This window comes from Diceros bicornis, chromosome 10 (assembly GCF_020826845.1).
Source record: "Diceros bicornis minor isolate mBicDic1 chromosome 10, mDicBic1.mat.cur, whole genome shotgun sequence".
NCBI classification, from domain to species: domain Eukaryota; kingdom Metazoa; phylum Chordata; class Mammalia; order Perissodactyla; family Rhinocerotidae; genus Diceros; species Diceros bicornis.
The window spans coordinates 40,601,212-40,626,989 of NC_080749.1; the positions used below are offsets into that span (position 1 = coordinate 40,601,212).

General features: G+C 38.6%; 1 protein-coding gene across 4 annotated transcripts in view; it reads right to left on the reverse strand.

Moving 5' to 3' along the window:
• Window positions 1-7,675: 7,675 nt before the first annotated feature.
• Window positions 7,676-25,778, reverse strand: part of ACVR1 (activin A receptor type 1) — a 120,600-nt gene continuing 102,497 nt past the window's right edge. For 3 of the 4 annotated variants that reach the window (XM_058549012.1, XM_058549010.1, XM_058549011.1), the window contains 3 exons: window positions 22,112-22,309; window positions 9,668-9,798; window positions 7,676-8,898 (listed from right to left, as the gene is read on the reverse strand). In XM_058549012.1, the coding sequence (XP_058404995.1) occupies window positions 8,764-8,898; window positions 9,668-9,798; window positions 22,112-22,309 (464 nt within the window). In that variant the 3' untranslated portion in view covers window positions 7,676-8,763. Of the gene's footprint in view, window positions 8,899-9,667; window positions 9,799-19,705; window positions 20,555-22,111; window positions 22,310-25,778 lie in introns of those variants that run through there. The other variant, XM_058549013.1, reaches the window with a different exon arrangement.

Sequence of the window (25,778 nt, forward strand, 5' to 3'; positions counted from 1 at the left end):
CAATAATTAGCACCTCTATCACATTACATAATTATCCTTTTTTTAGTGGTTGGAATAATTAAGTTCTAGGCTCTTAGCAAGTTTGTTGTCTATATTAAATGTACTGTGCCTTAGATCTCTAGGGCTTATTTACTACTCTTGTAAGTTTGTATGCTTAAATAACATCTGTCCCATCTCCTAGTCACCATCATTTTACTCTTCATTTTTACGAGTTTTGCTTTTTTAGAGTCTACATGTAAGTGATATCATATAGCATTTGTCTTTCTCTGTCTGACTTATCTGACTTAGCATAATGTGCTCAAGGTCCATCCATGTTGTTGCAAATGGCAGAATGTCCTCCTATCTCACAGCTGAATAATATTCCATTGTATATATATACCACATCTTCTTTATCCATTCATCCATTGATGAGCACTTAGGTTGTTTCTATGTCTTGGCTATTGTGAATAATGCTGTGATAAATATCTCTTGGAAATCGTGTTTTCATTTCCTTTGGGTATATACCCAGAAGAAGAATTGCTGGATCATATGGTAAATCAACTTTTAATTTTGTGGGAAACCTCCATATTGTTTTCCATAGTGGTTGAACCAATTGGCATTTCCACCAACAGTGTACAAGGTTTCTCTTTTCTCCATATCCTTGCCAGCACTTGTTCTCTCTTGTCTTCTTGCTAATAGCCACTCTTACAGGTATAAGGTTATACTCATTGTGGTTTTGATTTGCATTTCCCTGATGGTTAGTGATGTTGAGCATCTTTTCATGTACCTATTGGCCATTTAGGTGTCTTCTTTGGAAAAACGTCTATTTAGTTCTTCTGCACATTTTTTAAATGGATTGTTTATTTGGTTTTTTGGGTTATTGAGTTCTTTATATATTTTGGATATTAACCCCTTGTGTGATATATATATGGTTTGCGAAATTTTTCTCCCACTCTGCAGGTTGCCTTTTATTTCACTAATTGCTTCTTTTGCTGTGCAGAAGATTTTATGTTTGATGTAGTCCCAATTTGTTGATTTTTGCTTTCATTGTTTCTGCTTTTGGTGTCATATCCAAAAAAATCATTGCCAAGATCAATGTAAAGGAGGTTCTTCCCGATTTTATGTTTGATGTAGTCCCAATTTGTTGATTTTTGCTTTCGTTGTTTCTGCTTTTGGTGTCATATCCAAAAAATCATTGCCAAGATCAATGTAAAGGAGCTTCTTCCCTATGTTTTCTTCTAGGAGTTTTATAGTGTCAGGTCTTATGTTTAAGTCTTTGATCCATTTCAAGTTAATTTTTGTGACTGGTGTAAGACAGGAGTCTAATTTCATTGTTCTGCATGTGTTTCTCCAGTTTTCCCCACATCGTTTGTTGAAGAGACTGTTCTTTCCCCATAGGATGTTCTTGGCTCCCTTGTCAAATATTAGTCAACCATATATGCACAGGTTTAATTCTGGGCTCTCTATTCTGTTCCATTGTTCTATGTGTCTATTCTTGTGCCAGTACCATACTGTTGTTATTACTATAGCTTCATAGTATCATTTGAAATCAGGAAGTGTGACACTTCTGGCTTTGTTCTTTTTCCTCAGGATTGCTTTGGTGATTCAGGGTCTTTTGTGGTTCCATACAAATTTTAGGATTGTTTTTTCTATTTCTATGAAGAATGCCATTGGTATTTTGATGGGGATTGCACTGAATCTATAGATGGGTTTGGATAATATGGACATTGTAACAATATTAATTCTTCCAATCTTTGAACATGAGTTGTCTTTCCATTCATTTATATTTTCTTTCATTTCTTTCAGCAAAGTCTTGTAGTTTTCATTGTACACATCTTTCACTTCCTTGATTATATTTATGCCTAACTACTTTATTATTTTTGATGCTATTGTGAATGGGATAGTCTTCTTTCTTTTTCACGTTTCATCATTAGTGTATAGAATTGCAACTGATTTCTCTAAGTCGATTTTGTCAACATACTTTACTGAAATTATTGATTAGTTCCAACAGTTTTTTGGTTGAGTCTTTGCAATTTTCTATATACAAAATCATACCACCTGCAAATAACAATTTTACTTCTTCCTTTATGATTGGATGCCTTTTATTTCTTTGTCTTGCCTAATACACTTGCTAGGAATTCCAGTACTATATTGAATAAGAGTGGCAAAAGTGGGCATTTTTGTCTTCTTCCTGATCTTAGAGGAAAAGCTTTCAATTTTTCTCCATTGAGTATGTCAGCTGTGGGTTTGTCTTACATGGTCTTTATTATGTTGAGGTATGTTTCTTATATGTCCATTTGGTTGAGGGTTTTTTTAATCATAAAAGGATGTTGTATTTTGTCAAATTCTTTTTCTACATCTATTGAGATGATCATGCAATTTTTTCTTTCATTTTATTAGTGAGATGTATTACATTTATTGATTTGCATATGTTGAACCATCCTTGCATTCATCCAGGGATAAATCCTACTTGGTTATGGTGTATAATACTTTTAATGTAGTCTTAAATTTGGTTTGCCAATATTTTGTTGAGAATTTTCCATCTATATTCATCAGGGATATAGATCTATAGTTTTCTTGTAGCGTCCTTATCTGGCTTTGGTATCAGGGTATTGCTGGCCTCATAGAATGAGTTTGGAAGTGTTCCCTCCTCCTTAAATTTTTGGAAGATTTTGAGGAGGACTGGTGTTAATTCTTTAAATATTTGGTAGAATTCACCAGTGAAGCCATCTGGTCCTGGAGTTTTTCCATGTTGGGAGGTTTTGATTACCAATTCAATCTCTTTACTTGTTATTGGTTTGTCCAGATTTTCTACTTCTTCCTGATTCAATCTTGGTAGATTGTGTTTCTAGAAATTAATCCATTTCTTTTAGGTTATTTAATTTGTTGGCAGATAATTGTTCATAGTAGTCTCTTATGATTCTATGTATTTCTGTAGTATGAGTTGTGATGTCTCCTCTTTCATTTCTAATTTTGAGTCTTCTCTTTTTCTTAGTCTAGCCAAAGGTTTGCCAATTTTGCTTATCTATTTTGAAGAAGCAGCTCTTAGTTCCTTGATCTTTTCTATTGTTTTTGTTGTCTCTATTTCATTTATTTCTTCTTTGATGCTTGTTATTTCCTTCCTTCTGCTAATTTTGGGTTTAATTTGTTCTTCTTTTTCTAGTTCCTTGAGGTATAAAGTTAGATTGTTTACTTGAGATCTTTCTAATATGCACTTATCATTATAAACTTTCTTCTCAGAACTGCTTTTGTTGCATCCCATAAGTTTTGATATGTTGTGTTTCCATTTTCATTTGTTTTTCTTTCTCTTTTGATTTCTTCCTCAATGCTTTGGTTGCTCAGCAATGTGTCATTTAGTTTCCACATATTTGTAGATTTTCCAGCTATCTTTTTGTTGATTTCTAATTTTATACCATTGTGGTCAAAGAAGAGAGTTGATATGATTTCAGTCTTCTTAAATTTGCTAAGATTTGTTTTGTGTTCTATCATATGATTCATCCTGGAGAACATTTCATATGCATTTGAGAAGAACGTGTGTTCTGCTGCTGTTGGATGGAATGTTCTATAAACATCTGTTAACTCCATTTGTTCTAAAGTATGGTTCATTTCCAATATTTCCTTGTTGATTTTCTGTCTGGATGACCCATCCATTGCTGAGACTAGAGTATTGAATCCCCTACTATTATTATATTGTCTATTTCATCCTCAGATCTGTTAGTATTTGCTTCATATATTTTGGTGCTCCAATGTTGGGTGTGTACATATTTATGATTGTTATATCTTCTTGATGTGTTGACTCTTTTATCATAACCCTTTTATAATGATCTTCTTTGTCTCTTGTTACCATTTTGGCTTGAAGTCTACTTCCTCTGATATAAGTATGACACCCCCACATTCTTCTGCTTTCCACTTGCATGGAATATCCTCTTCCATCCCTTCACTTTGAGCCTATGTGTATCTTTAGATCTGAAACGAGTCTCTTATAAGCAGCATATAGTTGGGTCTTGTTTTTTTTTTTTCATCCATCCAGCCTCTCCGTACCTTTTAATGGGTGAATTCAATCCATTTACATTTAGAGTGATTATTGATATATAAGGACTTACTATCGCCATCTTATCATTTGCCTTCTGGTTGTTTTGTATCTTTATTGTTTCTTTTTCCCTCTGTTTCTGCCTACCTTGGTAAATTGGTGATTTTGCCTGTTGGTTTGTTCAGCTCCTTTTTTTGTGTTTCATGACTCTATTCTACATTTTTGCTTTGTGGTTATCATGAGGCTTACATAAAACATCTTATAGACAAATTAGTCCTTTTTATGCTGGAACTTATCTTCATTCACCTAAAAAGATTCCACTCTTTTCCCCTCCCCTTTTGTATTTCTGATATCACAATTTACCTCTTTTTACATTGTGAACTTGTTAACAAATTATAGTGGACAAAGTTATTTTTAATACTCTTTTCCTTTAACCTTTATACTATAAATGGTTAACATACTATTCTAATACAGAGTTACAGTTTTCTAATTCTAATTTTCACATTTACCAGAGTATTACGTACTTTTATATGTTTTTATGTCACTAATTAGCATCTTTCCATTTCAACTTGAAGAAATCCTTTCAGCATTTCTTGCAAGGCAAGTCTAGTGGTGGTGAACTTCCTCAGCTTTTGTTTGTCTGGGAAAGCCTTTATTTGTCCTTCATATCGGAAGGATAATTTTGCTGGATAAAGCATTCTTGGCTGGCAATTTTTACCTTTCAACACTTTGAATATGTCATTCCACTCTCTCCTGGCCTGTAGTTTCTGCTGAGAAATCTGCTGATAGCCTAATGGGGGTTCCTTTGTAGGTTACTCTTTTTCTCTGGCTTCCTTTAAGATTCTTCCTCTATCACTGATTTTTATTTTTTTTTGACAGTCTTGGAGAAGGTCTTTTTGCATTGAGATAATAGGGTGTTCCATTAGCTTTGGACTTCTATGCCCAATTCCTTCCCCAGGTTTAGGAAGTTCTTAGATATTTCTTTCAATAAACTCTCTGCCCCCTTCTCCCTCTCTTGTCCTTCTGGTACACCAATTGTTTTTATATTTGTTTCTCTGATTGCATCTGACAGCTTTCGTAGGGTTTCTTCACTTTTTTAAAATTTAGATCTCTCTCCTCTTCTAACTGAATCATTTCTAAATTTCTATCCTCCAAGTCACTTATTCTTTCTTCTATCTGGTCTGCCCTGTTACGTTGCTCTCTAATGCATTCTTCATCTCATTCATTGAATTCTTCAGCTCCAGAATTTGGTTCTTTTTTAAAATTTTGATCTCTTTTGTAAAGAACTCCTTGTGTTCATTAAATTTATTCCTGAGTTCACTGAAATGCAGTTCTGAGTCTTCTTGCAGTTCACTGAATTTCTTCATAACAGTTATTTTGAATTCTTTATCAGGTGACAATATTCTGTGTCTCTGAGTTCAGTTGCTAGAGAATTATCATTTTATTCTTGTGATACCATATTTCCTTGTTTTTTTTCAGTGTTTGAAGATATTTCATATTTGACATAGCAAACACTTTCCTTAGTGAAAGGTTTGTTTACTTTGGCTGTTACTGTTGAACAGGCTGGCAATTAGAAACCTTTCTTTTGTGTTCCAGAAGGTGGTGCTAGATCTCAAGTTTTTGGTTTCTCCTACTGGAGCTGGCTCTCACAGCTGCTCTTGAGAGCTCACAAAAAGCTGGCAGCAGCCTGTGGGGAGGTGTGGGCTTAGCACTTGGGGCTTTGGGGATACCTGCAGTCCAATAGGAGAATCCTCGAGTGGGGTACTCCCAGAGGCCCGTGGGCAGACCTCCTGCTGAAATCCCAAAGCAGGCAGCAGGAAACTTGTTCCTTCAATGCCCTTTCATATTCTTGTCTGCCTCCTTCCCTTTCCTCTCCCTCCCTCAGTAATCCAGGTGCTGCTGGAGAGAAATGGGTCCCTTCAGCTGCAACCCACATAGCTGGGCAGTCTAGTCTGTCACTCACCACTTTTGCTTCCACCTCCTCTAGCAGAAAGGTAGCCACTGCCAACAAAAGCCCAGTGCTTTGCACTGTCACCTGGGGTTGGGGGGCCACCTTGGCCAGTTCCCCTTTCCTCTGCCTCCAAACTCATCTCTATCCTGCTCCAATAGCGTGCTGAGATCTTCCATCAGGTTGGCTGGACCTAATCTCTATCTCCCTGAGCGTCCACCCAGTTTTGCACTCTCCAGGTTCCCCTTTTCCTGATCATGGCAAGTGGGGGTGGGGCAGACTCACTGACTCCCTTGGATCTGTAGCCCCGTCTGAGGCCCTATCCTCCTACTTTCAGAGGCACAGGTGGGTAGAAATCACCCAGGTGTCCTGTAACATGCATAGACACTTTTGTTCAGTTATAGATGTCCAATTAGTTGTAAATTAAAGGGGAGAGAAAAAAGGAATGACTCACATCACCACGATGCTGACGTCACTCTAGAGAAGTCAAGGTTCTGCTTCTTGATCTGGGTGCTATTTCCATGGGTGCAACCAATTTATAAATAGTTATAAAAGTGCATCAAGCTGCACACTTCTATATATGTATGTAATACTTCAATAAAAGTTAAATGTGACTTCATTTCACTTTTGGGTATATAGCCAAAAAATTGAAAGCAAGGACCCTAGGAGATATTTATACACCATATTCATGGCAGCATTATTCACAATAGCCAAAAAGTTGGAAGCAACCAAGGATCCCTCAACAGATGAATGGATAAACAAAATGTTGTGTATATATATACAAAGGAATATTATCAGCCATAAAAAGGAAGGAAATTCTGATATATGCTATAACAAAGATGAACATTATGCTAAGTGAAATAAGCCAGTCTCACAAAAGGACAAATACTATATGAATCCACTCACATGAGGTACTTAGAGTAGTCAAACTCATAAAGACAGAAAGTAGATTGACAGTTGCCAAGTAGAATGATGGTTGCCAGGGACTGGGGCAGTAAGGAATGGGAGCTATTGTTTAATAGGTACAGCGTTTCAATTCTGCAAGATGAAAAGAGTTCTGTGGTTGGATGGTAGAGGTGGCAGCACACCAATGTGAATATACTTAATATCATTAAACTCTACATTTAAATGGTTAAGATGGTAGATTTTATGTTATATGTATTTTACCACAATTTTTTTAAAAAGTTAAATGTGACTTTAACATACAACCTCCAAGTAAATGTATTACTAACTTACCTCTGGTGAACATTCCAGAATTTTCACACCTCTTTTCTTATTCGGCTACTCTAAAGCCTACCTTTTCAATTCTGTTGAACACAAGAAGTGAAAAAAGCTAACAAGGACTCTTCCCCAAGCAGCAAGGTGAGATGCAGAAGACCACTTTCCACTCACACAGGACCTTATGTTAAACAAAATGCTTTGACATCCTTCTTCCCATTTATACTCCCAACACCCTTGTGAGGAAGGCAGGTCAGATAGGTCAGTTACCCTCACTTCAAAGTTCGGGAAACCAACCAAGAAAAAACAAAATCACAGCCAAAGAAAAAGAAACAAAATTTTCTGATACCAAATTCAAGCTGGAAGACATCCTCATAGAACTCTCAAGTTTGTTACTAAGACTGAAAAGCAAATTCAACTTAAGATTACTTTTGTGCTTCTATTGTTCCCATAAGAAAATGCTTTACATTATGTACATCTTTTTTATACGTTGAAAAAAATTCACTTTTGACTTGAAAACATTTTATTTAATTTATACAAATAACTACTAAATACAAAAAGTAGATTAAAACAAAATAGTTATTTTTTTCTGGCAGAGTTTAAATGCACATAATGGATAATTCCGAAGAAAATGCATTTTCCCCACAGCGTTCAGGACTAAAATTCTACTGAAATCTTTGCTTCTAAATCAGTAATATATTCAGTGGTGTCACATGGGTAATGGCTAAATACGTTTTGCATATGAACTGAAAAAAAGTTACAGTCTACACACATACAAATGTGAAGCACTTAAAATGTGAATTTAACTGATAATAAAAGAAAATGTCCATTTCAGAGTATAGTGTTAAAAACATTTCGGTAATAAAATCATAAGACCACATAAAAATAAGCTTTAACATATGCACAAAGCAGTTTTGTAAAAACTACTAAGTGCACAAGTAATAAATAATTTGCAAAGTTGTGTATAAACAATTCCTAATGTTCAGCATCATTGTAAACATCAGCACGTGTAAAATGCAGCAAAGTCTGACATTACATTTTGTTTTGCCAAATTGAATTCCTATTATCCAACAACAGATCAGTGGAGTACGCAGCCAACGTTTTGGCAAGTTGGGTCTTTAAAATTAAGAGTAACAGTGCAAGTAAGGAATGCAAAGAATTCCTAGTGCAATAAAGAAGAGAAGCACAGGCAATATTGCTGATTAAAAATTCACCACCTCCTTGAGTTTCCCGTGGGGAGTGTCTAGGAGACCTGTGAAAGATATGCAAAGCCACTGTCTTAATGCCCAGATCTCTTTTAGGATTTCTCTGTGTTCCTCCGGTTCCCTACCTTTGCAACAGTGTCTGTCCAACGTTAGTCTCTGCAGTGAACAGTTTGTGAAATGCCCAGTTCACAGTCATTGAGCGAGGTTAGGGTGGTTTCAGTGTCTCCCCAACACACGGCTGGGTAAGATGTCTGCCTTGTCAAAGCAGCCATTTGGGGAGGGAGACAGATGGATGCTGTTCCAACAACCAGTCAGGCCAGCATTAGGTCCCAGCTGGACAACAACAACAACGTCAAATCTTCCTTCTTGACACCATGACAATGTCAACAGTCAGTTTTCAACTTGTCTAGGGAATTATCAATTTTGGTCAAAGTCTTTTTGATACGCAGAGCCGTGAGCCTCGCGGACGGATTTTGATACCAGCATTCTTTCATCAGCTTGGCCAGAGAGGTTAACGTCTGAGGAGAGAAAGAAGAAACACTACAGCGAAAGAGTGGCTTTTTCGTGGCCCCAGAAGTTGGGCCGATATTGTGTCAACCGCTCTGCAGAACTCTGCAGGTCTTGTGAAGTTAAAGTGGTGGAACTGCCGTCTTCTTTAAACAAATAATCAAGGCCTTGACCACTGAGAAAGAAGCCACTCCTGTATTTCACGAACTCTATCCTCTGGGCTCCTAATGCTTCCAACTGACTTACCTGGTAAATTACATAGTCTAGGATGGACCCCTTGCCGGTTTTATGGGTGCTAAAAGCGATAATATTAACCCAGAATTAATACTGAAATTTGCAGAAAGGGTCATTTCTCAATGTCTTAGATTAGCTACTACTTAAGAGCAGCAATAGAGATCTTCATTGAACTGCTTATGTTTGGAATTTCAGGTACGCAGAGATGGAAAAGAGGTTAAAAGCATCACTCACAGCCTCTTGTTCTACATATGAAGCTGCAGTTCTAGTGCTACCAGCAGAGTAATGAGTATCCCAATCTCTGGAGTTAGTCAATAAAAAAATTCTTGTGACTACTGTCATTCATTGGCAGGATCTATCTGATACGGCTCTTTCAAGAAAGAGACCATTTTCTGAACCTACCCAACCAGGTCTAAGCCCCTTCTACATAAAATGGAGAGGGAAAGCAATAGGGCAGATTACTCAAGAACTATAACAGTTGAAATTCAAGAGCAAGTAAATAAACAAGTGAGGAAAGCTCTAAAACTAGGAAAGTGGCACTCTTACCGGGTCTGAGAACCATCTGTTGGGTATGTTTGGCCTCTGTTGATCCACACAGACCACCTTCCTCATATCTTCAAAACTTGGGTCATTGGGAACCACATCATAGAATGGTGGCTTGTAATCTTCCACAATACCTGCACACAAGGACAAGAAATGTGGTGAGTTAGCAAGAGAGTAGAGGTTCCCCCAGGGTTTTATTGATGGGTGTCACATGTTATAAGGTGACAGGAAAAAGTACTGACCACCTTGCTCACACCACAAGGTGATTCTGAAAGCTACAAGTAGGTCTTAAGAAAACAGAGCAAGGCGATAAATAGAAGTCCTGCAGAGAATTGGAGGAAGAATAATTGTTAGGAGAAAATGTGACTACTTCTCACAATTACCATTATTAACAAAACACTCTAACAGTGTGTATATAAACAACTCTATAATGCCCAACAGGGCATAGGAGACCCAGGACAAAAATTTCTTTGGGGATCAAAAAGGGACAAGAAAGAAGGTACATGAATCTAGTGGTTTCAGACCATTAGTAGAAATAAAAAGTTGTCCGCAAACTAGAGCTAGAGGCAAACAATCCAAGACCATCATCAAAATATCCCTTTTTATAATAAAATGACTAGGGGAAACAATTATTGCTATAAAATAATCCCTCCCACTGGCAGGATGCAAATAATGTACTATGAAATATTCATTTCCTCATTCATTCATTCTACACGTACTGAGGACACTCTGCTAGACACAGCTGTCTGTTTGATGGCTCTATTATTTACTCTCATATTGAAGGCACAAAATAAAATGTAGGAAGGCAGAAGATGGTAAAAAACAATGAACTCTTCTCTTACTCCCAAGCAAATACAAAAGTGGCTAATTTCAGCTTCTGCGCCTTTTCCCCCAGCAAAATTACATCAGTTCCTTACTTTTCACAAAGAAAAGTAATTCCACAAATAGAGAAATTTAAAACTTCATCATGTGGAATTAGAAAATTGATTCTTCCACTTATAGAGATGAAACCAAGAAAATCCATTATTTTCCTTCCATCATCAAAGGCTTCAACAACGAGGACAGTGGATTACTTGGTTTAATGTTCTCCTTCCTTTCTCCATGTAGCTTTCTTCTATTCCTAAATACCTAACAGGTTGTTGGGGGAGACAGGAGGAGGCTGTGAGGAAAGTTGTAATTAAGTTTTTCTTGTTCCTACTAACACGTGAAAAGCTTCAATCTTCTTTTCATTTATCAAAGAAATTAAATTACTTAAGAGTGAGAATCCATTCTTACAAATCCCATATAAATACAAACCTATGCAAACCATGATAAGGAGCAAATGTTAAAGAAATACTACAGATTTTTTTAAACTTCACAGATTCAACTAAGTTTATTTTAAAAATAGAACATAGTAGAAATTACACTAAAAAAAAATTCTAGTTGATATTCTTTCTTGAGTCTAAATAACTTATCCACACTGCATAACTGCATTTGTAATGCATTAGTCAATGGATTAAAATCTTTCTAGGCAAATCATGAACAGCTCATATTGGGCATAAACCACTGCTTTCAGAAGATGACTCGAGACACCTCATCTCAGAGGCCCTCCCCACTTCTCTTATAAGGATCCCGGGAAGCATTCAACCAAAATATTTTAATTCTTTTCAGCACTAAGAGATACCACATAAAATACAACTGGACACGGATCTGTAAGATAACTTATATCTTTTTAAGCGTCATGTGAATTTATACGAAACAGTAAGAGATGTGCCCTTTGCCGCCTCTCAATTTTTCTGAAAGAGAATACTTTTAATAGCCTGGCTTAACTCTTTAAAAATCTAGCATAATAGCCTGCTTTTTGGGGTAATTTACCTGGCTAGCTTGGGAAGGGTTATGTGATTGTGAACAGTAATACTATGTTTGATATTTGGATTTTTCTATAAATGCAAAAGAACACATGGCTGATTTTTAAAACATGGGATCTGGGGATACTCAACAACACATTTCACTATACAAAGATGAAGTCTTCCCTTGTGTTTATATTTCCCATATTTTAATCTTAGTAAATGTCCCCATGCTTTGACAAAAGGAATCAAGTTTAAAAAGAAAAACCATTTAATTGATTATGCCTGGGAGTTAGTCATGCCTCTCTTTCTTCAACCATCCATCAATTGTTGATTGTTTCCATCTGACACCAGTCATGCTTCTCCAGAATAAAATAAACCTGGGATTAAACTCTAGCAGTCACATGAACTCCCTCTGGTCAAGAAAAGCAATTATTTCAATCAATATAAAGTACATTACATACCCACTATGTGTGGAACACCATATTACATATTGAGGATGATAAAAGTATAAGACATGCTCTTGGTTTTCAAGGAATTCAAAATCTAGTGGAAGATAAGCACAAGCCCCTCTCTTTTTTTCTTAGATAATGGAAATCTTGTTAAAAAGAACCTCACGTTTTTTCACTTCACTTCTTACTTTATATCTTGAAAGGCAAAGATAGATTAGAAATTCTCACTGTATTTTTACTTGTTGGTTCCTAAATTTACTCTCAACCATTTTGATCCCTTAAAATGTGTGTGCCAGAGGTTGTGCTTGGCACTAGGGATATAAAAATGAAAAAGATGCAATGTTGGTGATGAGCAGCAGCATAATGGGAAAGGGAGATAAGAAAAAAATCAATGACAAACTAGCATTAGAGGTAGGGGCAGGGAGAAGGGGTGTGGGATGTAGTACTCAGCAGATCTCAGAGAAGAAAACACCTGTGTGGTTGGATAAGTACCAGATATGAACTGGGTGCCATGGAGGCCTAAGTAAGCTTTCCAGGAGCTAGGGCTTGAGCAGACATAGAAAAAGAAGGAGTTTGCAAGGCAGAGAAGAGGATGCCCAAGAGCAAACACCAAGGAGAAGGGGCATCCCAGACAGAGTGGGGGGATATGGGGCAAAGACAAGGAGTTACAAAAATCCTCACATGCTGGAGAGATGGAGGAAGTTTCCTGTGGCTGGAAGCGGGGGCACATGGTGGTGGAGAAAGCGGGCGGTCAAGGCCAGACTGTGAAATGACTTGTGTTGTCAAGGTAGGAAGTTACTTACTTAACAACTGGTTCTGGTTTCTGCCAGAGAGTGACAAGCAATCTGGGTGGCCAGGCAAAAAAGTGAACTCTAAGTTCTTTAAAGACAGCACCCAACGAGCAACTGCCAAATCGTGAGCCAGCATGGACGACAGCATGAATTCAGGAAAAGTGACTAAAAATACAAAGTACTTCAAGTGCCAAATGAGTGGTACAGAAAACAAAGGATACAGGAATGCAGCGGAAGAGGAGCTCTTAAACAGTGGTCAAAGACAGACTGAGCCAGGCCTTGCTTTCTGTGTAAGGAGGCTGGCGTGACTCAAAGGGCCATGAGAAAGAAATCAGACAAATTATTCATAACTTACTCCCCCACAACTTTTGGCATGTGTATCTGATTTATACAATCATTCTTTCCTGGGCATATGTGTAATTGAAAGTTTTCTCTGGGGCAAGTGTATCTTTACCAATCAATATCCCTACCATTAATTTGCTACACGGCTGTGAGTAAACCCTTTAGCTGCCATGCCTTAGTTCCAACACCTTTAAAGTACACATCACAGAGCTGACGTGTGGATCAACAAGAATGCCTTAGTACTTCAAAAAGCATGACACGCCAGAGTGGTCTTTCTAACATGCAAGTCTCCAGAAACAAGGCCTTCCTCGTGGTCCTCCCCACCAATGCCTTAACTAGGGCCCCCATCTTCTCCCCCCTTGACAGTTGCAGCTGGGACTTACAGGTCTCTCTGTTTCAAGTCCTCCCCTGTAGCCCTCCGCCATATCATACTGCCTCCAGCAAGATCTTTAGGAGAAAACGGAGGAAAAGCTCATTACGTCCCTCCTCTTCGTGTATTCCATCCATCCGTGGTGCCCATGGACCACGCGCATTCCCCAGCAACCCCATTCCCCATCACTGTCCTCCTCCACATACCTGGGCAACAGCCACACTGGAATTACTTGCAGTTCCATCAATAGGGCATCTTGACCACTTCTCATAGCTCTTTCTTTTGCCTGGGATACCAATCATCATCGTTGTCTGATTTTAGTTCTCATTCCCACTTGCATCTCCTCCCAAGCTTGTCCAACTGAGAGCTCCTATTCATCTCATAATGACTCAATTCATGCCTTCTCTCTTCTGGGAAGACCCTCCTACCTTGCTTCTACAACTCCAGGCCCCTAGACAAAGTTCAGTGTCCACTCTGTACTTGTCACCTCCCTGTACACCTCAACCATAATGGCTTAATCTATTAATTTATAATAAATTGTCTGTTCAACTAAAATGTGAACACCTTTAAATTGGATATTTCTTTTTCTTTGCTCAACTTTTCCCCAGAGCCTAACAGAATACCTCACATGTTACAGACGCTAAATACACATTAGTTGAGTGAATGTTGATTATATGTACACAATCCTTTATCCAAACCCCTTGAGGTTAGATGTGTTTGCAGAATTCGGAACTTTTTTTACATTTTACAAAGGTAATAAGAGGCACACACTATGTTTTATGTGACATCCTAGCAGAGTCCGAGGAATATCCCACAGCCAAACAATTTCTGCAGCAAAATATATGAAGAGTCATACTAAATGGGATAAATAAAGGCTATAAATAGACTCCTGTCAATTCAGGTCAGGTGTTCTGCCAAATAAGTTATATACAAGTTTTTTGGGTTTCCAAGCTCAATTGCAGATAAGGGATTGTGGACCTGACTATACTTTGAATAATCCAAAGGTGAGGCAAAGAGACATTAATGGGATGTTAGAATCATGTAGATCACAGCCTTCCTTTCCTTTGGAAGAAGAAATTGAGGACCACACAGGAAAACTTATTTGTCCAAGTTCACAGCTAATTAATGGCCAAGCTGAACTAGAATCCAATTCCCTGTTTATATTCTAGAATTCTTCCCAACAAGCCAACAATGACATTATATGCCTCTCTCTGCATTAACCTCATGTCACAGCACATTCACTTCCCATTACACTGTCTCTTGTCACTGTCCTCCAACTTGGGTAGACACATTTGATATCCAGGTAACAGGTGAGGAGAACAGAGTCCCTGGCATCTACATCCAGACAGAGAGCTACTGTTGACAGTTAACTCCTACGGAAATTCTGAAATTCCTCAGAGATTAGAACATTACAACTAAAGCCCTGTTAGAGAGGATTAGAGAGAATGGTTCATGTTTGGCTTCTGAAAGGACTATAAGTTAACACGGTGTTTCGTTCAGAGGTGGCACGTGAGGAAATGTGATGTGGTTCATGGACAAAACTTTTTCATCTTATAAGTGCATATTTATTTTTACAGTTACCTTCCACTTTATGCCATGTGATACTGGTTTTCCCATTTCAGTAGTGATATTAACCTCCTTTTAAAACAAAACTAAGTTTAAAAAAGATTAGCCAACTTAAAGGAAAATAATGCTACAAGCAGCATTTGGATATGGAAAAAATCAAGAAAGTAGTATGTATATGAATAAATCTCAGGAAACACGGAGTTTACAGAAAGGCATTCTTCCTGGGGAGATAGCATTCAAAAAGGCATATCCCATTTTGTGTTATTTCACTTAACATTCCTCATAGGAGGACTTCAAAACAGTTTTTCATGCCATGGTCTACATCAAAAATGACTAATGGATAAATGGATGACGCTGCTCATGGCAGAGGTAACCCCAGGGAGTTCTTGTCCTCCTCGGCCCTGCCTTACCACTGGAGGTTTAAGAGAATCAGTATCTCAGGCATTCCTGTAACCCAGCAGAGCACATATTGGGAAGCCCTGCCTTACCCCATGGCAGGTACTCCTTTCTGAAACAGGAACAGAGTTGGAAGGACAGCTCTGTTCTCTGCTAAGTAAAGTACATATGCGGCAGCTACGACCTCATCCCTCCATCCCCACTGCAATTCGTGGGCATATGGAACCATGGACATCATTCAAAGACAAGACTAACTGCATTCTCAGAAATCTCTTAAAATTATAAAAGTAATTTCTATTATTGGGCTTCTCACCGATGTAACATAGCCAAAGTAAATGGTTTATAGATTGCTGTGTAGTCAGACCCTACTATTTTTATTAACATTACAGTTGTTAGAGGAGAGGGCAAAAGGCCTAGGAGAGATGCGTAGCCATGCTCTGAGTTAAGCTATGAACAAGGCGCCTTAGATCTTGCACACCCCCAAAACCTAGAGAGAGAAGCTCCACAAGGGTTCCAAACATTTGGCAGCTGTGGAGGTCTCATGAGAAGAAGAATGTATCATTCACTGAATGTTGGACTGTTATAAGGTTTAAGACACTGATACTTGTTTTGATGGAGGGCTGCTCTTAAAGGCATGTCAAAGAAAAGAGACTATAAGCAGTGAACAGCACCCAATAATGTTCTGCTGGCTTCAGGTGATGCTGGCTTCAGGTGATTTTGTCATGAGGTCAGTTGACTGCCTTTCTGTGGTCTGGATCTCTAAATCAGGGACATGAAATTCCAGAAATCAGTGGGACAAAAATCTTCCCCTCCTACCCCACACCTCCATATTCTTGCCCCCAGCCACATACCTAAAGCCTTTAAAAAAAATGGAAAGAAATTACTTTGGGAAAATTTTTTCAGATTCATTAAATATGATGATTTTTCCCTTTGTTCAAACCTTAATATACAGTAGAGTAGTGAACCAAAATCGTGAAACATCGTGGCTATTAAGTTAAAGAAAATAAGAGTTGTCATGGTTTCCCTACACAAGCCCATGGCGCTTAGGAACGGAAGCACAGACAGTTCCCTGGCAAGCCCAAGGATTAATTAGATGAGGTTTTCCAAAGTACATGTGCCAAACATAAGCTTATTCTAACAAGTATTTCCTAGTCCCCACCCCATAAGAGATGTGGTTTGGCCAGCAAGGATTTCTCTATGAGATACAACTACTTCTTGACACATTTTAACACTGGATTGCATCACAAATTAAAACATTTTTTCATGTCATGGCCCACATCAAAAATGATTAATGGGGGCCAGCCCCGTGGCTTACTGATTAAGTGCCCGCGCTCCACTACTGGCAGCCCGGGTTCGGATCTCGGGTGCGCACAGACACATCGCTTGTCCAGCCATACTGAGGCGGCGTCCCTCAGACAGCAACTAGAAGGATGTGCAACTATGACCCACAACTATCTACTGGGGCTTAGGGGGAAAAAAAAAGGAAGAGGATTGACAATAGATGTTAGCTCAGGGCCGGTCTTCCTCAGTAAAGAGAGGAAGATTGGCATGGATGTTAGCTCAGGGCTGATCTTCCTCACAAAAAAAAAAGAAAAAAAAAAAAAAGAAAAATGATTAACGGATAAAAGGATGAGGCTCCTGCCGGTAGAGGTAATGAGAGTGTCCACACAGTGCTCTTGTGGGCAGTGACAAGGGAAATAAAAGTAGTGTCAGGGTGAAGGATCAGCATAACAAGAGAAGGGCAACTGAAGGGCAAGTGCAAGCACGCAGGTGGCCTCCATCACTCACTTCAAACGGAATGGTAACCACACCCATGGCTGTGTTATGGAGCACTCACTAGAGCCAGATGCGCACTAGCTGCTTTACATACATTATCTCATTTAATCATCAGACCCCTTTAAAGTAAATACTATTATTATCAATATTTTTTGGATGATGAAATTGATGTAAATGATCAAGTCAGAGAGTATGATTACCAAGCCTGGAATATTAATGATTACATTTCACTGCCTCCGGCGGGCGCAGGAGAAGCACTGCCCAGCTGCAGAGAGGGCGCTACCAGTCGCTTAGGCTTCTACGTGCAGCGCGATGGCCCCGAGGAGAGCCACAGCAAGCAAGGAAACACCTCACAACAAGCTGTGCAGCAACCAAACATGATAAAGGAACATATCTGTCCTGTCTTCTAAACGTGTTTGCCTATACCATCTGGGTACACTGCCTTTTCAAAAATTTTGGTGTAGGGGCTGGCCCCATGGCCTAGTGGTTACGTTTGGTGTGCTCTGCTTCAGTGGCCCAGGTTTGATTCCCAGGAGCAGACTTACGCCACTCATCAGCAGCCATGCTGTGGCAGCGACCCACATACAAAATAGAGGAAGATTGGCACAGATGTTATTTCAGGGCAAATCTTCCTCAAGCAAAAAGAGGAAGATTGGCAACAGATGTTAGCTCAGGGTGAACCTTCCTCAGCAAAAAAAAAAAAAAAAAAATTCTGGTGTATATTCTGATGGGAACCTTGGCACTCCATTTTCTAAGCTCTGGGTACCTTTAAGAATAACTGGGTTATTGATGGGTTATTGATGATAGTGAAGTTTGCCTCCCACATAAATAACAAATTTATATGACATTTAAATCACAATGAAAACTTTGTGTTAAAATATACAGTAGACTGTGAGCCTCATGAAGGTGACAGAGGCTCATGCTGCTCGGATGATGCTATAGTCAAAGACATGCTGGAGGATGGACAGTGAAGATTATTTTATTTAGTTTCCAAATCTATAAGCAGATGACCACAGTATTAGAGCAAAGCAACTATAGAGTTTCTGCATTCAGGGATCCAGACAAGGTACAACACTAAGGCTAAGGCTCCAGAGTAAGGACGTCTGAACTCAAGAGGGAACATGCTGCAGGATGCTTGGAAAGGGCTAGGAAATGTTTTTGATCAGACCACAGGGAAACAGCACAAGTCCATGGTTATGATGTACCCACTTCTCTACAAATCCCCATGTAAAGTTCTTTCCTCATTGAACTTAGGTAACCAGAAACAAACGTGTCTGCAGAGCTAAAAAAGGAAGAGAAGAAGAAAGAAAATTGCCACAAAAGTAAAAAAATCTAGGAAGAAAGGCCAAGGCCTAGACACAAGACTCTCAAAGGAGAAATGGACCCTTCTTAAGCTTGGAAGAGAGAGCAAGTTTCACCGAAACACCAGGGACACAAGTCACGGACATTCTGGTTGGACAGGCTCTGTCCCGTCCTGGGGGAGACTGGCCTGGCCTGGGGGAGACTGCTTGAACACATTCCATTTTAATGCAGGATCTCAAGAGTATGGCCCCTGACCCAGCAGCATCAGCACCACCCAGGACTCTATTAGTAAGGGAGAGTCTCGGTCCAACCCTAGACCGACTAAATCCGAAACTTGGGGGGTGGGCCCAGCACTCTGTGTATCTAGGTGATTCTGACACACACTCCAGTTTCAGAACTACTGATCCAAGCAAACCTCTGGTCTTAAGTTCATACAGAAAATTCCCACAGGAAAGGTGAGAAAACTGTGTTCTTTCCTACCAATTCCAAATTCAGTGTCAAATCAAACATGAAAAGTAAGTTCTAAAAGACACTATTGAGAAATTTTCAGCTGTGAAAATGGACTTAACTCTCATTTCCTATACAGCAACAGCATGAAGTTTATTAGGAGTAGCAAATAAATGTAAAATTCCAATGAAAATACAAAATGCAACATATTTTTATACTCATGGTTCACTTGAGGCTCACACTGCTCCAGGAGAACTATCTGGTCATTAATTTTTATAACGGACTCAGAAACTCAAAGGATGCATAACTGGAATGACCTTCCTAAGATAAGATATTCATATATTTAAATGAGCTACATTTTATACGCAATAATTTCAAAAACCTATATTCTTTTAATGACAGTTCTGAAAGCTGGTAAGACAGTGAAATAGGTACATCACACCCTGGGGCGAGGGGAATATTGTAAATTAGTACAACTCTTATGGAAAGCAATTTGGCAATACACGTCAAGCCGTAAAAACATTCATACTCTCTGACCTATTAAGTCTACTCCTTTTCAGATTAAGAATTAATTCCCCAAAAGAAAAAGCTGTACGCACAAAGATGTCTAATAAGCCCCAAATGGAGAAGACAAGATGTCCAATAATATGGAAATGCTTAATAAAATATCATGTGACCATTTAAAATAAAAACAGACCATTTAACAACATTAAAAACACACACAAATGAAAAAGATGACACAGAATTGTATTTATACTATGATTACAACTAAGTCAAAAAATATATACATGGGCGCATAAAGAAGCTGAAAGAAACATTCGAATGCTGGAATGTAAGGTCACAATTTTTCTTATTTTTCTTTCTACTCATTTTTTTCTGTTTTGGGGTATTAATGACTAAAATGTTAATATTAATAAAATAGGTTTGCAAGCAGCACCGAACACTTCAAGTTTAAGTTTAGATAAACATTTCTGTGTGTGTGTGTGTGTGTGTGTGTGTGTGTGCAGGTGAGCACATGAATATTACGGGAGAAGATGGAGTAGAGAAAGACAAGGGGAAAAGATCACATTAGTCATTGCCAAGGACAGTAGATGATTTAAAATGAGACATGACGTACCTCCCTCTAAAAATCAAACCACACCCCAGAACAGAAGCTCAACCCATTAAGTTTTAGGAACTAGAAAACAATCTAAATGATGATGTAAGGGGGAGATCAATCAATCAGAAAACAACCAAAATATTCTCTCTTCCTCTGCCCTTCATGACTTAATCAAAAATAATGTTAAACACACAACAGATCAACTGAACTACCATTTGTGGAGCTAAATTTTAAACTGATGACTCTAATTTCACACTGACTGCTATTAATCATGATCTTTAACAGCCACTTGGGTTTATGCCTGTAACACAGGGAACTAGTTTGCAACACAAGTTCTTACAAAGCCCCAAATCCCAAGTTTCTGCCAAGTTGGGCTTTCATCACGCAGGCTCGCATGGCACAGCTCCAGCACACCCACAGCTGGATTGCTACCATCCTGGCCTTGGAATATGAGCTTCCTCTTAGTTTGGGGCAAGTTCTCCATCAAATGGTATATTATGACACCAATCCTTCTCTAAATTTTCTGTGAAGATAAACAAATTAGAATTAGATTTTTCAGTTTCAAGGTGATTGGGGAGGGGGACAGGGAAATGAAGTTGATGTGTAATTTCAGGCAAAGTTCACAACTTTATAAATCAGCAAAACAATCTATTGCTGTTGCAATCTGTTGCAAACAATTCTCAAGGCGCCTGAATGGCACAAATGCAAGTCAGTAGTTCCCAATGATTGGGAAACGATTACCAAGAAAATGTTCATAACTCCATCACGGAAAAAAAAAAGAACGTTACTTTAAAAGAACTATCAGGTTACAATGCATGTATGTTTACGTTTAACCTGAAACATTGGCTTTAATACCCTTAGACAGTTTGTTAAAAGCAGACACGTTCTGGTGTCAGGAAAAGAAAAAAAGCTACCATGAAAGCCTACCAGTTTTCATTATTACGCACTAAAACTATGTTAAATTACCCTGACTCCATTTCCCTAACAGAACCTCCTATTCTCTGGCTGTGTTATTCATGAAAATTATGACTGTCCCAAGAACCTCAATCCCTACAAGAGAATATCAGTGGAAGGTAGGATAGTGCATAGATGTTAGAGGCCTCATGCATTATTTCTTTAATACTTCAAATCCAGGATTTCCAATGGGTCCTAGGAGGGTATCTTTTGAAAATGAATATTAATCTCTCTCTATATATGGCATTTTCTTCTGTTACCTGGAACAATTTCAGACACATCCTCTGTGAAGTTAAGATTTCCAGTTGTGAAGATATGAAAAGGTTGATTTCATCAATTCAAGAGATTCTGTTATAATAACCACTTTGTGGGTAGAGGGGGCATGTGCAATTTGAAAGAGTACACTTAGTGCTTTCAGAATACAATGTACTTACAGTAAAGTTCAACAATGTATTTGTGGCTGATTTGGATACATGAAAGACAAGAGTGAGAGTTTATTGCAGGAGACAGGAGTTAAAAATGATTGACATATGCTTCCCTAACTGCTAAGGCTACACCATTTCATAAAACTTACTGATAAGGGGATCAGCATGAGCCACCTATTCAAGGCTTCCTGAATTTAAATTTCTCTTATTCAGAAGGTACAGGCTGCTTCTTACAAAGGACTGAATTCTGAGTGTACAACTTGAGCTTTTTCTCAATGATGCAAACTTAAGAAGTAAAAATATCTAAAATAGCAGAATTCACCCTTAGATTTATTTGAGCATTCTCCTCATATTAAACCTCACTTGCAAGAGCAAAGAAGGAGGGAGGGAGAAAGACAGAACAGGAAGACTGAGGAAGGAAGGAAGGAAATATGAACCAATCAAAAAGAAAAACAAGGAACAACTAGTCTTTTCTGGAAATATTCTAAATATTCTTTTTCAACCATCACTTCCTCCTATGTAGTTAAAAAATAATTCCATTACATTCCATCTACCAGCCATAAATCAAATATAAATGTCAACAGCTTGACAAGGATGATTCCTGGAACAATGTGGACTTAAATATTCCCTTTGCTCTTTTAAAGGTAGCAGAATCAAGAGGCCGTGGATAAGGACAATATTATATTAGATCAGATACCTACCATTGCTCACCATCCGCCTGGCCACTTCCCACAAGACAAGTCCAAAGGCCCAAATATCCACTCTCTTGTAAGAATCGAAACAATCCACCTGGATGGTTTCATCTAGAACTTCGGGGGCCATGTAGCGTTTGGTGCCCACACGGGGGTTGTTTCCCACGTCCAGCTGATTGGTGCTCTGGGAATGCATGACTGCCAGGCCTAAAAGGAAGAGGACAACAGTGTCAATCAGCTCACTTCCTTACTCATAGAGGGTTGCTGCAGCATTTTAAACCAATCCCAATCAAAAGCGCCCTCTTGTGGTATCCATGGTCACTGTTGCATTATACCCAAAGTGATCTCTGGAATGCTCAAGTTTTGATGACTTCTGTGAGAGCAGGAAAAAGGACTAATGCCACAAACATTCTGAGGCTATTAGGTTAATATATGAACTTCTGAGACATAAAGTTTTGGGTAAATGATAAACTAATGCACCAAACCAATAGGAGGCCGGTGTTTGAAGTCCACAGGAAAACAGACTCACATATTAAATGGGCCTCAAAGTGCCTTAACAAGAAGCAATTAAGCTCTCAAGCAACACCACAGCTCCCACTAGTCTGCAAACACAAATTTCAAACAGTGTGAGACGGAGAATTCGAGGTAATTTACCACGACATAAAGCGCCTACTGCTACAGGCACTGCTCCATCCCTAAAGGAGGAGCTGCTCATCTGAGCAATAATGCTGACCAAACCACAGGCCCTTCTCCACAGTCACGTGTACAGAGAACATAACACTGGACCTCAATTCAAAGCACAACTCGCATATTAAACAGTTTTGAAGCACTTTCTTAAACTATGACTCATTTCAGAATTCCTCAGTCAATTAGAGAGAGCTGGCATTCCTACAGACCAGGGGGGATAGACAGATACAGGCAAGGTTTATTTGAGAATGGAATTACTCTTTGATGCATATGCAGACCAACTGAATATGATTCTTTTTTTTTTTTTTTTGTGAAGAAGATCAGCCCTGAGCTAACATTCATGCCAATCCTCCTCTTTTTGCTGAGGAAGACTGGCCCTGGGCTAACATCCGTGCCCATCTTCCTCCACTTTATATGGGACGCCGCCACAGCATGGCCTGACAAGCGGTGCGTTGGTGCGCGCCCGGCTTGACGATGCACACCCAGGATCCGAACCCGGGCCACCAGCAGCGCAGTGCACGTACTTAACCACTACACCATGCGGTCAGCCCCCTGAAAATGATTCTTGTCACACTTAAAATAATGAAAAATGCCAAAGTGGAGCAAGCAGCCCCTGTAAACCTTTGCAACCCAACGACACTTTGGGGATCCCTCAAGCCATCTATGGAGAATGCTTCTCCTCCCACTCCATGGCTTTGAATGTGTGGGATAATGACTCCACATAACGCCAGGGAGACGGCACATATGTCATCTCAGCATTAATAATTAGCAAAGATATCAGCAACTGCATTCAACTAAATCAGACTGGTTCCTCTTTCCCTTATTTTTATACTCAACCCCAAGATTCTGTGGCCACTGTGTACATTTCCCAAATCATATATGCCCCTCTACCATTTCCAGAACCAAAAGGTCAAAATAACAGAATATTAAAAAGGTGCAGTTTAAACAGAGCATTGAGATACCAGCTGTGGTGGTTTAAAAATATGTGCTCGAGTTTTTTGAAACTTTTCCCTTCAAGAGGTAAGGCTCAATTCCCTATGCCTTGAGTGTGGGCTGGACTATTGAACAGAATATGGTAGAAATAAGTGAGTATCTCAAAATTAGGACACAAAAGGCATTATGGCTTCCTGTTTGCTCTCTCTCAGCTCACTCTTCACGTAATGAGGACACTCGAGCAGCCCTGTGGAGAGGTCCATATGACAGGGAACTGAGGCCTCCTGTCAGTAGCCATGTGAGTGAGCCATCTTGGAAGTTCCTCCAGCCCTGATTCAAGCCTTCAGATGACCACAGCCCTAATCAACAGCTTGGTCATGAGACCTGTGCCAGAACCACAGAGCTAAGTCATTCCAAGACTGCTGACCTTCCAAGGAATGTGTGCAATAATAAATTTGTGCTATTTTAAGCTAAGTTTTAGAGGTAATTTGTTACCCAGTAATAGATAATTATTTCACTAACTAAAGAGACAAAATAACCAAATGTGATGTGTAAACCTTGGCTGAATTCTTGTTTGAAAAAACTGGAAAAATTTGAAAATGGATATTAAATGATACTAAAGAATTATCAATAACTTTTACATGTGATAAACTGTGATTATGCAGGAGATATACTTTGAAGTATTTTTAGGGGATGCATTTTGAAGCATTTAGGAGTAAAGTGTGATGTCTCCAACTTATTTTTAAATGAATTAGCAAATATGTACACATAGCCACATACAGATACAGCAAATATGGCAAAATTTTAACAACTGTTAAATCTAGGTATTAATGATCATTATACTATTCTTTTAAACATTCTGTATGTTCGAATTTTTTTAATAAAAAGTTAGAAAAATAAACAGAATACTGGTGTTTCTGCTAGAATACTGGTATTTTTGCAGTATGAATAATATAACCTGATTTCCAACAAGTGATTCTTCATTTCTTGGTATAAAGTGAAAAATTACATACAAACTGTGGTCTCACAGGTGTTGTCTCCTTTTCTATCAATCAATCTACTCTGCTGAATAATGACCCCTTAACACAGATTTCTGCATGAATCCATGTATCCAATTAGAAGGCTGCATGCCAAAAGAAATGCAGTTGAAGAATTAATTAGTTGGACTTACTGCAAAACCCCCCAAGTCCCATAAACCAAAGCCAACAGCTGCCTCAATTTGTCCATCTTCCCTAGACCACTGGACTCTAATAGCTGCTACCATTTGAACGATGATTCGCCAAGCACTTATAATAATTTCTGGATCTTATAAGAATCCTGTAAGGTGGGCATAATTGATTTTTAGTAATATGACTAATACATAAACACGTTATTATGAAAGTTTCAAACAATACAGAAGTATAATGCACAGTGTCAAATACTGAAGTCCCCTTTGCTAAGCCCCCCACCCTTGACTGATGTAAGCAGGTCAGCACGTAGGGCAGGTAAATGGATAGATGAAAAGACCTGCACAGAAACACTGCATGAATAACTGGGAAACTCAAATCACCCAGGCTCTGAAAGCACAGCTGTAAGGCTACACTGCAACTCAAACTGCCTGCAAAAAGATTTAGGGCCATGACTCTGATACTTGGAAAACAGTGTAAAATAATATCTTAATGTCAATGCAAAGACTTTAAAGGGATTCAAAAGAAATAAATTTTCCTGACATGTCAAATTCCCTTGTGTCTATAAACAAACAAAAATAAATTTTATCATTTATATAATTAAAGCTAATATTGCCTAAACTTTTATGAGTCAAACAATAAATACAATGATATGAAAATAAGATAAACCACTTTTTAATCAAGTAGAGTGAAGACTCTCAATAGTCCACTGAAATGAATTATTCAATTCAGTTCTCATTAGCATAATTATTCAGCCAATATTCTAGTGGTCTAGGATAAATGTGGTTTTATATAGAATGCCACTATAAATGAAAATAATCTTATTTATAATGCAATTAAAGCTACACTAAGCATTACCCTAACACCATAAGAATGAGATATCCCAGCAG